Here is a 12,135-nt window from a genome sequence, read left to right as displayed (position 1 = left end):
GTGTAGCAACCTCTCGAGAGGGGAGGGGCGGTGAGTTTCCCACGTCACGCGGCCTCCGCCCATTTCTCCCGACCACCTTTCCTTTAGCGTTGGACGGCAATACAAGAGCAAGAAGAAGAAGAGAAATCTGAAGAGAGAGGCGGTTGCTTCCGGGTTGGCGGCTCCGCCTCCCCGCTTTCGAAGGGCGGGGCCTGCGAGAGGGGCAGTTTGCTGCTTACGCGGCGGCTCGGCCGGAGGGAGCGCGACAGGCAGTTCAATCTGTTTCCCCCCTCCCTTCCCCTCACGCGCTTCATCCTCCTCCTCCTCCTCTTCCTCCTCACACAAGCAGCGCGGCCACAGCTCAGTCGCGGCGTCTGTCTGTCAGGCAGCAGCTTCGGCGGCGGCGGCCAAGATGGTGGCGAAGCAGCGGATCCGGATGGCCAACGAGAAGCACAGCAAGAACATCACGCAGCGCGGGAACGTGGCCAAGACCTCGGTAGGGGCCCCTTCGCGGAGGAGGCCTCGGAAGCCTCTTCTCCCCCTTCCCCTCAGCGCCCTCCTGCGACCGTCCCCCCCTGCCGGTTTGCTCCTCGCGTGGGAAGCAGCCTCTCAAGTTAATTCCCGGGGGAAACGCGCGAGGAAGATGGGAGGCTGTGTGGGAGGGGGGGGCTTCGCCTTTAACCGGTTCCTGAGGGGCCGAGGAGGAAGAGGAGGATGGGTGGGACTGCGGGGATCGTGGCCTCCTCCCCCCGGCCGCTGAGGGGCAGCCTGCCCCCGAAAGAAACCCCCCTCCTCTTCCTTTTCTTCTTCCTCCTCTTCTTCTTCCTCACCCGAGCCGTCCTGACGTGCTGGCTCTTCCCACAGAGAAACGCCCCCGAGGAGAAGGCGTCGGTGGGGCCCTGGCTGCTGGCCTTGTTCATCTTCGTGGTGTGCGGATCGGGTAAGCGCTGACAGCTGGGCGGGATTGGGCCCCTTGTCCACCATCTCCTTCAAGGGAATTGGATTTGTTTAGGGGTGGGGTGGGGGGTGCTTTTCAAGAGGGAAACCCCTTCCAGCCCAAAAGGTCTTGGGTTAGCAAAGGTGAACAAGCTGCTTTTGGTCTCAATAAGTTTTTTGGTTGGTGGTGACACTTGTTTGCTCCCCACCAATGTTCCCCTGTGTCTGGTGTCTGTGTTTGTGGTCCTTAAATTGTTGATTATATTTGCCAAGACGTGATCTGGAAGAAGGAGGCGGTTCTCCTCGTAGAAGAGGCATCTTTTTTGAAAAAAAAAGTTGCAGAAGGTGTTTTCGCCTAAAAGGGGGGCAACGCTGCATCTCGCAAGTGGTGGGATGGGGAGCAGGTGTTCGGAAACATCTGGAGAGGGGTAGTGGATTTGCTGGGCAAGGTGAACCCCTAGGGCTGCTGCTGGCGTTGAGTGCCATATGGGCAACTCTGCCATTGCACCTTATTCAGTTACCGGGAGTTACCAGTTTAGCTCTTAGGTTCTCACATTGGTACTTTTTCATCATAGCTATGCTGGTTTGTTAAAAAAAAATCTGCTTAAAATTACTAGACAATATATTGGAATCCTTCTACGCATACACACACGTTGCCTGACTTGATTGGGCTAGTGATATTTGCTCACTTTTTCTGAATAACACCCCCCCCCACACACACACTGATCTTTATGTACATCTGTAGCAATGAGGACATGCAAAAGATAAAGGCATCCTTAGAATTTTAGTTTCTCAATGCTCTCTTAAGCTTGTTTTCCCAGAAGTGACCCACAAATCCCAGTGGTATTGTCTCCCTAATATACCTGTGTTCAGGTTTGCGCAGCAAATATAGCTGGCCTTTTGGAATTTGCTATTTGAGACTTACCCATTTAAATAGCCAAATTGCAAGTAAGGTAATTTTTTCCGGTACACCAGGTGGCTCAGGACAGAGCTTCACAAAAAGAAAGAAAGGGTATGCAAAACAGATTTCCGGAACGCTGTAAGGGAACACTGTTAATAATATGTGATGGTTCACCTAGTTCTATAAGCTTATCAGCTCCAATGGTTATATCCATAGGAATTGTGTTGATGGTTACAAATAAGATAAGGAGAATAATAGTTATTATTACTTAAATGAGGGGCTTTATTCACATGTCTGAAGTTTGCCTACTTCACAAATGGAGGAGACTAGTATCTTATTGTGGGTTCATAGCTGTTTTTAAATGTCATGCTTATACCCACTTATTGTGGTTACTTAGTTGTTGACCTAGCAAGCAGTGATCTAAACTAATAGGTTATAAGTGTGCTGTCAATAGCAATTTTATACACTATGCTGAAAATAGGAAGATTTACACTGGCAACCATTGCTTTCTTTTAAAACAGCCTTCCTATCCACACTTACCTTCTGAGTTATTATGTGTAGGATTGAGTGGGAAGTCATATTGCTGAAATCAAAACTGTTAATTAAAATAGGTTGATTTCAGCTGAGAAAACAGGCAAAGGTTTATGCCATATGGTACCGTATTGTTTCACACTTCACTTGGTCTTTCTAATGTGGCTTTCTTGGAAGATATTTATATAAAATTGGGAGTAGTAAAATGTTCTGTCTTACACAGCTTAGTAAAATCAAGCTGAACTTGTTCAAAGGTTTTCTGAAATCCGTTTTACTTGGTGTATATAACAATGCTGATACACATAACTCTTTAAAATGGTGCATCATTTGATATATTCTAATATAGCAACATCTAAACCTGTTTCCTTTTGCAGCTATCTTCCAGATTATTCAGAGTATCAGAATGGGCATGTGAAGGAGCTGATCCTTAAACAAGATTGTTATATTTCTCCTGTGAACTATGAACTCTCATTCCTGATGTTTGATAACTTGGAATTTAAATTAGCTGTCGTCTTGCTTCTGAAGAACTTTCCATGTTGACCATATGTCATTCCAGGTTCCTTCACAAGTCATTCCAAGTTTTTTAGTCCATGCCACAGTGCCTTGAAAAAGCACCACATGTATAAAGCAATAAAGAGTTATTGTTAACTTACAATCGTGGACCTACTTATTCTGTGAATCAAACCCATGCTTTATGTTAGTATATTAAAGTGTAAGCAGTGTAGATACATAGTGACTGCATTATATGTAAACACCGATCTTTCTTATGTTTCTTCTGTATAAATGGAAGTTGTTTTATTTAAAATGGAGAAGTTAAGCTTATCAAACAGTGATTGTATGACTAGTTCAAAGCCCACTCAAGCAACTCGGTCAATGGATGTGTGCTGTGGTTTTTGCTTATCTAAAAAGAACATCTGTATGTGGTAGCTTAGTTTGACCTTAGCATGTGGCAACTTAATAAGTCTCAAATTGTTCTGATAGAAGACCTTACCCTATGCTTCTTGGAATATTGTTTTAATAAAACAATGTAGTTAAAACCAATGGTTTAATTGACCATATACATAAATGAACAAACCTCTTCAGTCTTAAAAAGCACCAGAAGTTTTACAAAATGCTTAATTGTTGTTATGCTGTACTTGAGTGTCAGTGTTTCTCATGTCATCATTCCTTTCTTTGGGGTGGTTAATCTTCTTGGGAGCAACTGAAACTTAAGTGTAAAACATCACATGGTGACTTGTTCCACAATACTATAATGTTCTTGATAGCCCACCCAAAGAGCACTAACATGCCTGCATCCTGAATAGTTCCCCAGTTCAGCTGAATAAGTTAACCAATCCAGAGTTTTATATTGCTGTGACTTAAATCTTTTTTTAAAAGACTCCTACAGCATTTTAATTTCATAGAAATCAAAACAATGTAAGAGTAAGTGGGTTATATTTCACAGGCTAGTAGACACATCTGAAGTATCTTGTTGCAGAATATAGTGAGGTAAATATGAGGTTGGGTACTCTTCCAGGGAATGCCTTCACAAACAGGTAATTGGACCACAAATAAACTACTTAAAGGGCTACGTGAGAGGAAAGTTAACTAGGTAAATTACTCTGTAATTTTGCAGGGTTGCATTGCTTATGGGCAGGTGACTGGAAGGCTACATTTCTTACCATTAGCTGTCAGCACATTCTGTAAATGAGAAATGCTTGTTTGTAATCTAAGAACTATTTCCAATAAATTACTTTAAAATCTGAGGTGCGTTAATTTCTTTAAATCCTTAACTTAAGTCTTTATTCAGGTAAGAATAACCCTGCGATTCTTATGGGAAAACGGTTATCTTAAGGGCACAGCAGCATGCTCAATTTATGCCAGCTTTTGAGCCCTCTAGGATTTTCTGCATAGCCCATGCTAGTGATGTAATGTCAGCATCAAGGTTTTGCTGATGTTGACTCAAAGTTGCTGGCACAGCTGTCAAAGGTGAGTGTCACTGGGGGAGGAGCAGGCTTAGTGTGAATTGAACAGGTCCCTCAGATTCTACCCTTGAGTACCAAGGAGTTAAGCTACACCAACAAAAGAGTTCGTGTAAAGCAAAACATTCCTATTAGTGGAGAGTCAGAAAAGTCTTCCTGCCACTCTACTCACATCACTGCAGTGAAGCATGGGATTCAGACTGGCCAATCACAGCACGCATAGAATAGTGTAGAAACCCTTAACATGGAGTCCGTTTCTCAGATGCCAGCGCATGCAGCTCTTGTCTCTTGTCTTGCACCCTGCACACCAAAGGGAATGTTGATGTTGAGAACTGTGGAGAAATACTTAAGAATAAAACTTGTGAAGACCCTCAGGACACCCAGCAAGAACTCCTGTACCACTCCACAGGTAAGTAAATGGGGGGTTGGGGGAGCTTTGAAGTATGACTGCTACAGATATCTCCCATGTCTCTCTTCCACTTTCCACCCTCTGTCCATTTCAGTGTTCAGCGGTGTATTGGCTAATCCTTCCTCAACAACCGGTGACATCATCACATGGTTGGAAGGCACTGTGTAGAAGGAATGTTTTGGCTCCTGAACATCATAAACCCAGAAGTGGCTATTCCGGTTTGCAAACTATTTTTGGAAGCCGAACGTCTGATGGGGCTTCCAATTGGCTTCAGGAGCTTCCTGCAGCCAATCGGAAGCTGCGCTTTGGTTTTTGATCATTTTGGAAATCAAACAGACTTCCGGAACAGATTCCGTTCAACTTCCAAGGTACGACTGTATTAGCAATGGTTGTGTGATACAGGTGAATTTGAACATCTGTTTGTAGAGAGATTTCCAGATGTTCCTCATTGCTGAGTTGCTGCTTGCCCTAGGGGCTCTTTCAGTAGTTGGTGGGTTGCCTGTTGTATGGCTTGGGGGTGAGGTCTTGGAGATGTTTCCCTATTGCTCTGTGTGGAATGGGTGAGTCTATGCATGGCTTTCGGGGCATTGTTGGCATGCTACTCTGTGATTGGTCTGTGTTGGGCGGTGGGGGAATGGGTAGCATTGTCGCTATGGTCTTTATAGTTTTAACTCCTCCCCCTCCTCCAGACTGGTGCTGGAAGTACATATGGTATCCTGACTAAATTATACTGGTGTAGCTAGGGTCACAAGAATGCTATGTTACTCCGCAGTTCTGTTCAGTTCCATTGGATATGGTGCAACTGCAAAATAAATCACATAGTTTTTCAATAATTACATGGAAATGTGCCATTGTATCAATGTGCCTATGGCATAATAATAATAATAATAATAATAATAATAATAATAATAATATATTGCTAGTCTTCTCTAGTTATTAATTACTAGTCATCTTTGGAGATCACTCGTAGCCTAGTAAGATTGTCTTCCATGAACACGGTTTTAGCAGTGAGTCCGACTGGAGACCAATTCTGGATCCGCACGTCCTTCCACATTGGGGACATAGGTTTCCAGGAGCAAGTTTATCACGGTGCCAAGCATCCTTTCCTCTTAGCACATTTTTCTTTTTCTGAGTTTGAGCGTCTTCAAAGCCCGTGACACCTTTGGTAAAAGCTGTTCTCCAACTGGAGCGCTCGCAGGCCAGTGTTTCTCAGTTGTCGGTGTTTATACTACATTTTTCAGATTTGCCTTGAAAGAGTCTTTAAAACTCTTTTGTTGACCACCAGCATTACGCCTTCCATTTTTAAGTTCGGAATAGAGTAGTTGTTTTGGAAGACGATAGTCAGACATCCGCACAACGTGACCAGTTCAACAAAGTTGATGTTGGAGAATCATTGCTTTGACACTGGTGATTTTTGCTTCTTCCAGTACGGGCAGTTATCTTTCCACAAGAGCTAACATTGATGCTGAAATCCAGCATCGCTTGAGCTCTGCGAGTGCACCTTTCTCCTGATTGAAGTGCAGAGTGTTTGAGGACCAGGACATTCAACAGGGAAAACAAAATGCTACTGTACTACCAACCTTACTGTACGCTTATGAAACATGGACCACTTATAAACGCCATCTCCAGCTCCTCGAAAGATTCCATCAACTGTGTCTCTGGAAATTTTTATTACTGGTATCCCACCCATCTGGCTAGGTTGCCCCAGCCACCCTGAGCAGCTTATAAAAAACAGTGCAACATCAGGTATCAAAAACTTCCTGATACAGGGCTGTCTTCAGATGTCTACGGAAGGTCAGATAGTTTAGCCCTTTGACATCGGATGGGAGGACGTCCCACAGGACAGGCGTCACTACCGAGAAGGCCCTCTGCCTGGTTCCCTGTAACATCACATCTTGTAATGAGGGAACCACCAGAAGGCCCTCAGAGCTGGACCATTTAGAGCTTTAAGGGTTAACAGCAATACTTTGAATTGTGCTCAGAAACATGCTGGGGCGTAATAAGCACCCTGTCCCAAAAGATTTATTGCATGCCTTCAGCATGTAACAAAAGTGAGTGGATGTCTCATCTGTCTGCAGGACTATTGGCATTGTGATCTTGGACCATATTCAAACACTGAAGGAGAAGAAGCTACAACCAGAAATCGAAGAGTCTGTTGGTTTTATGTCTGATCTCAGAAAAGCAGGTTCACTTAAGATAAAGTCTTATTTTAGTTTTCTGCTATGTCTGTTGAATGATATGGGGAATTTTGTTATTGAGATTGCCCAAAGTCAATAAATAGTCTTGAAAGTATAGTCGTACCTTGGTTCTCGAATGGAATCTGTTCCGGGACTCTCTTCGACCTCTGAAAGCATTTGAAAACCAAGGTGCGGCTTCCAATTGGCTGCAGGAGCTTCCTGCACTCAATCGGAAGCTGTGTCGGACATTCGGCTTCCAAAAAAGTTCGCAAACTGAAACACCCCAAGGTTGGGGTTCAGGAGCCAAAACGTTTGAGTTGCAAGGCGTTTGAAAACCAAGGTATGACTGTATGTATATGATCAGACACAGGTTTTATGAGCCTTGGATGAGAGACTATTTAAGCTACTCTGAACTCCTTGAAGGAAGAGGGTTCAAGTGTAAATCATATTGTTGTTTTTTTTCTACATCCCAGTAATCATTTTTTAAAAATAAACTCAATCATATTCTCCCACACCCCAGCAAACAAAATATTAATTGGGGAAAAACATGCAGTTACTCTAGCCAGCAATGGCTCCAACCTGATAAGCAAACCAGTTGAGCTAGAATAGTTATTTTGATTGGTCAATGTCACCCCCTCTAAACATTTAAAGTAATATTTGTTGAAACTTGCCCTTTCCAAGTGAGATGAAATATTTTAAGCAAGCTTCTCCAGCATTCCTTCTTAACTGAGAAGGCACTGTTAAATTTCTGTTCCATACAGGGTCAAACATTGTCAGTATCAAATGCATGACATGCAAGTATTAAGGGATAGTAACTTATTGCATCAGTTAATACCAAGATATACCTTGATGGTTAATAAATCAGAACCATATTTTGATTAAACAGGTAGCGCATTTTATATTGTAGTTCAGTACTGAATTGGCAGAAATATGTCCCGCACTATATAAATCTTTGCCTTTTACTTCTGTTGAAATATTGAATATTTCTGTTGAATATTTTCTGTTGAAAATATTCACATCAATATAGAACTAGTATTTTTTAAACCCCAAATTTATTGAGGGTAGCTGTTAAATTTCATGCCCAATATTGATTTTTATGTTTATTAGGTAGCCTGGCAAGTACCTTGTTCCACTGATACTTGCCTTCAGGTGGAAATTCCTAATACCATTTAAAAAGCCTCAATCATAACTAATTAAATAAACCAATAGGCAGTGAAGCAAAGTACAGTACAAGCAATCCTGAAAAGATGCAAACAGCTTTGCACGTATGCACCTGTTAAGTTTCAAAGTCAAAAATGCCATTGAATGCTTTGTAATGAATTGGTGTGATTCTCATGTGGTTTCCAGTAACTGGCATTCACAAGGATACTACCTTGACATGAGCCAGCAGGGTTAGGAACTATTGGTCACCATGGAGTTGTTGACTTTTCTTTTATAGTCATCAAGGTTGTTGGCCATTACTGCTTCTTGTGGATGCAGATTCCATAGTTTTAACAATGCTGTGTGAAGAAGGGCTGGGGAATACCTGGTTTCCAACACTGTGATATACCACCAGCTAAACATTGCAAGAAGATCAAACCTATCCATTCTTAAGGAAATCAGCCCTGAGTGCTCCCTGGAAGGACAGATCGTGAAGCTCAGGCTCCAATACTTTGGCCACCTCATGAGAAGAGAAGAATCCTTGGAAAAGACCCTGATGTTGGGAAAGATTGAGGGCACTAGGAGAAGGGGACGACAGAGGACAAGATGGTTGGACAGTGTTCTCAAAGCTACGAACATGAGTTTGACCAAATTGCGGGAGGCAGTGCAAGACAGGAGTGCCTGGCGTGCTATGGTCCATGGGGTCACGAAGAGTCGGACACGACTAAACGACTAAACAACAACAAAACATTGCGATATACTGATATATCACAATGTATAAAATAAGGATGGATTGGTTGGCTTCGCCAGTGTTTCCCACATTGTGATTTTTGCATAGCATGCGCCCACACTCATCATGATTCGCAATATATTGCCGGGTCAAAAACTATGAAACTGATATAATGATATGGACTTCAAACTGGTTTTGGATGATATATCAATATATTGTCCAGCCCTAATGTAAAGAAGTACTTTCTTTGTCCGAATCTTCATTGAATGCTCCCGATTTCTAGTATTATGAGACATTTGACAAGAGTGCCTTAGACCTATACTTTGCTCCTGTTGGCATATGGGATGAGGGAGACTACAAGCAGGTTGTGGGCACTTGAAGACAATGGAACAAGCCCTCCCCAACCCCAGTAGTTACTGCACTTTCCAGCTCTCATATTTGGGCCTGCCCACCATCCAAATAGGGAGGCGGGTGGTGCTGTGGGTTAAACCACTGAGCCCTAAGGCTTGCCGATCAAAAGGTCGGCGGTTCGAATCCCCGCAATGGGGTGAGCTCCCATTGCTTGGTCCCAGCTCCTGCCAACCTAGCGGTTCAAAAGCACGTCAAATGCAAGTAGATAAATAGGTACCGCTACAGCGGGAAGGTAAACGGTGTTTCCGTGTGCTGCTTTGGTTCGCCAGAAGCGGCTTTGTCATGCTGGCCACGTGACCTAGAAGCTATACGCCGGCTCCCTCGGCCAATAACGCAAGATGAGTGCCGCAACCTCAGAATCGGTCATGACTGGACCTAATGGTCAGGGGTACCTTTACCTTTACCATCCAATTATTCAGCATTCAGTGTCCACTCTGGGCATAGTGTGTTAGGTCATTTGTGAGTGGAAATGGCCACGGCCAAATGCTTATCGTTCGCATTCGAAGCCCCAGCCTGCTCACCAGCATTTTCCTTGCTAGTGGCTCCTGCTTCTTGAAACAAACCTCAGGCAGTGCTTGTCTTTAGCAGTGAGAGGAGGAAGCTGTGGGTGGTTTCTTTCTTCCCTCCAGCAGGATCAGGATAAGAAACGAGACCAGCAGGATGGCAGAGTAACTGAGAAGAAATAGTAACTGAGAAGAAGTGGGTATATTCTACCCTTGTTTACTCTGGGAGTGAGGACAGTGGCAAGTCAATCAAAGAGAATCTGATGCCCTTAATTCTATCCCTCTCTTATTCTATTTTCCCCATGTCCATGTTTATTTAAATTATTTAAATTACATTTTGCCACAAAGGGAGACTGTGTGTGTGTGTGTTCCTTTTCTAACCTCTCATATAAATGCTTATCAGTGCAAGGAGAAATAATTCAAACAGGTTATTCACACACACACACACACACACACACACACACACACACACACACCTTTGCTAAACAACAAAACAAGAACCAAAGCTTGGTTTGAATAAGATGTTTTTCTTGAAGCATGTGCAATACCAATTGGGGAGTGGAAAAGTTTACAGGAGCTTTTTTAAGAGTGCGAACCTTACCTGAGAGTAAGCCCAGTTGAACTTGGTGAAGTTTACTTATGTTTTGTTGTTGTTTAGTCGTATCCGACTCTTCGTGACCCCATGGACCATAGCACGCCAGGCATTCCTGTCTTCACTGCCTCCCACAGTTTGGTCAAACTTATGTTCGTAGCTTCGAGAACACTGTCCAACCATCTTGTCCTCTGTCGTCCCCTTCTCCTAGTGCCCTCAATCTTTCCCAACATCAGGGTCTTTTCCAGGGAGTCTTCTCTTCTCATGAGGTGGCCAAAGTATTGGAGCCTCAGCTTCAGGATCTGTCCTTCCAGTGAGCACTCAGGGCTGATTTCCTTCAGAATGGATAGGTTTGATCTTCTTGCAGTCCATGGGACTCTCAAGAGTCTCCTCCAGCACCATAATTCAAAAGCATCAATTCTTTGGCGATCAGCCTTCTTGATGGTCCAGCTCTCACTTCCATACATCACTACTGGGAAAACCATAGCTTTAACTATACAGACCTTTGTCGGCAAGGTGATGTCTCTGCTTTTTAAGATGCTGTCTAGGTTTGTCATTGCTTTTCTCCCGAGAAGCAGGCGTCTTTTAATTTCGTGTCTGCTGTCACCATCTGCAGTAATCAAGGAGCCGAAGAAAGTAAAATCTCTCACTGCCTCCATTTCTTCCCCTTCTATTTGCCAGGAGGTGATGGGACCAGTGGCCATGATCTTGGTTTTTTTGATGTTGAGCTTCAGACCATATTTTGCGCTCTCCTCTTTCACCCTCATTAAAAGGTTCTTTAATTCCTCCTCACTTTCTGCCATCAAGGTTGTGTCATCTGCATATCTGAGGTTGTTGATATTTCTTCCGGCAATCTTAATTCCGGCTTGGGATTCATCTAGTCCAGCCTTTCACATGATGAATTCTGCATATAAGTTAAATAAGCAGGGAGACAATATACAACCGTGTCGTACTCCTTTCCCAATTTTGAACCAGTTGAATCAGTTGTTCCATATCCAGTTCTAACTGTAGCTTCTTGCCCCACATAGAGATTTCTCAGGAGACAGATGAGGTGATCAGGCACTCCCATTTCTTTAAGAACTTGCCATAGTTTTCTGTGGTCAACACAGTCAAAGGCTTTTGCATAGTCAATGAAGCAGAAGTAGAAGTTTTTCTGGAACTCTCTAGCTTTCTCCATAATCCAGCGCATGTTTGCTATTTGGTCTCTGGTTCCTCTGCCCCTTCGGGCAGACATGTATATAATCGACTGGTTAAGGTTCCATAGAATTCAAATGGCAATGCAATAAAATAAAATACAATATAAGAAATAAAAGAAGCAATGAAAATGCAATTAAAAAATCTATGAGAAATCCACAGAAATGCGGTGGACCACCTGAATGAAGCTTCTGGACCAGCTTGGGCACTCCCACCATGGTGTATTCTGATTCACTACTTGAACCTAATTATGGACCTTGAGCTTGTTTGGAGGTTCTATCGGGAGTGCAGCTATCGGGAGTGCAGAAAGGACCAAGCCCTTTCTGCCTGAAGAATGGTACAGTCCTTCTATCTGGGATGACCAGCCTCTTCCACTGAGCGTGCAGGTTTGGGAGGGACGGGCGCCACCCGCCTAGCCAGTCAGATCGGTCGAATCAACCCTGGTGATCAATGGGGTGGCAGATGTTACAGTCAGATCCATGTTACAGTCAGATAAAGACTTGTGGCTCCGTTGATACAAGTCCCTAAAATCACACTGAAATCCTGATAGGGACTAGTGTTTAATCATTTTTAACATCCACCAGTGCAGTCTGGGAGCTGTACAACAAAATCCCAAACTCTATTTGGGATCCACAATGAAGCAGACTCTGAACGAAAATTTATGTTGACCA

At 43.6% G+C, this 12,135-nt stretch overlaps 1 protein-coding gene across 1 annotated transcript; it reads left to right on the top strand.

Annotated features, from left to right (window-relative positions):
- Nucleotides 1–188: 188 nt before the first annotated feature.
- SERP1 (stress associated endoplasmic reticulum protein 1) lies at nucleotides 189–4,092 on the top strand. The gene is made up of 3 exons (XM_035133184.3): nucleotides 189–475; nucleotides 844–919; nucleotides 2,722–4,092. Exons 1-3 carry the CDS (start codon nucleotides 392–394, stop codon nucleotides 2,760–2,762), a joined length of 201 nt encoding a protein of 66 aa, XP_034989075.1. The 5' UTR covers nucleotides 189–391; the 3' UTR covers nucleotides 2,763–4,092.
- Nucleotides 4,093–12,135: the final 8,043 nt, after the last annotated feature.

The sequence above is a fragment of the Zootoca vivipara genome, chromosome 5 (assembly GCF_965207765.1).
Source record: "Zootoca vivipara chromosome 5, rZooViv2.hap1.1, whole genome shotgun sequence".
Classification (NCBI taxonomy): domain Eukaryota; kingdom Metazoa; phylum Chordata; class Lepidosauria; order Squamata; family Lacertidae; genus Zootoca; species Zootoca vivipara.
Note: the sequence above shows the minus strand (reverse complement) of the source record. Positions and strands in the feature narration are given on the sequence as shown.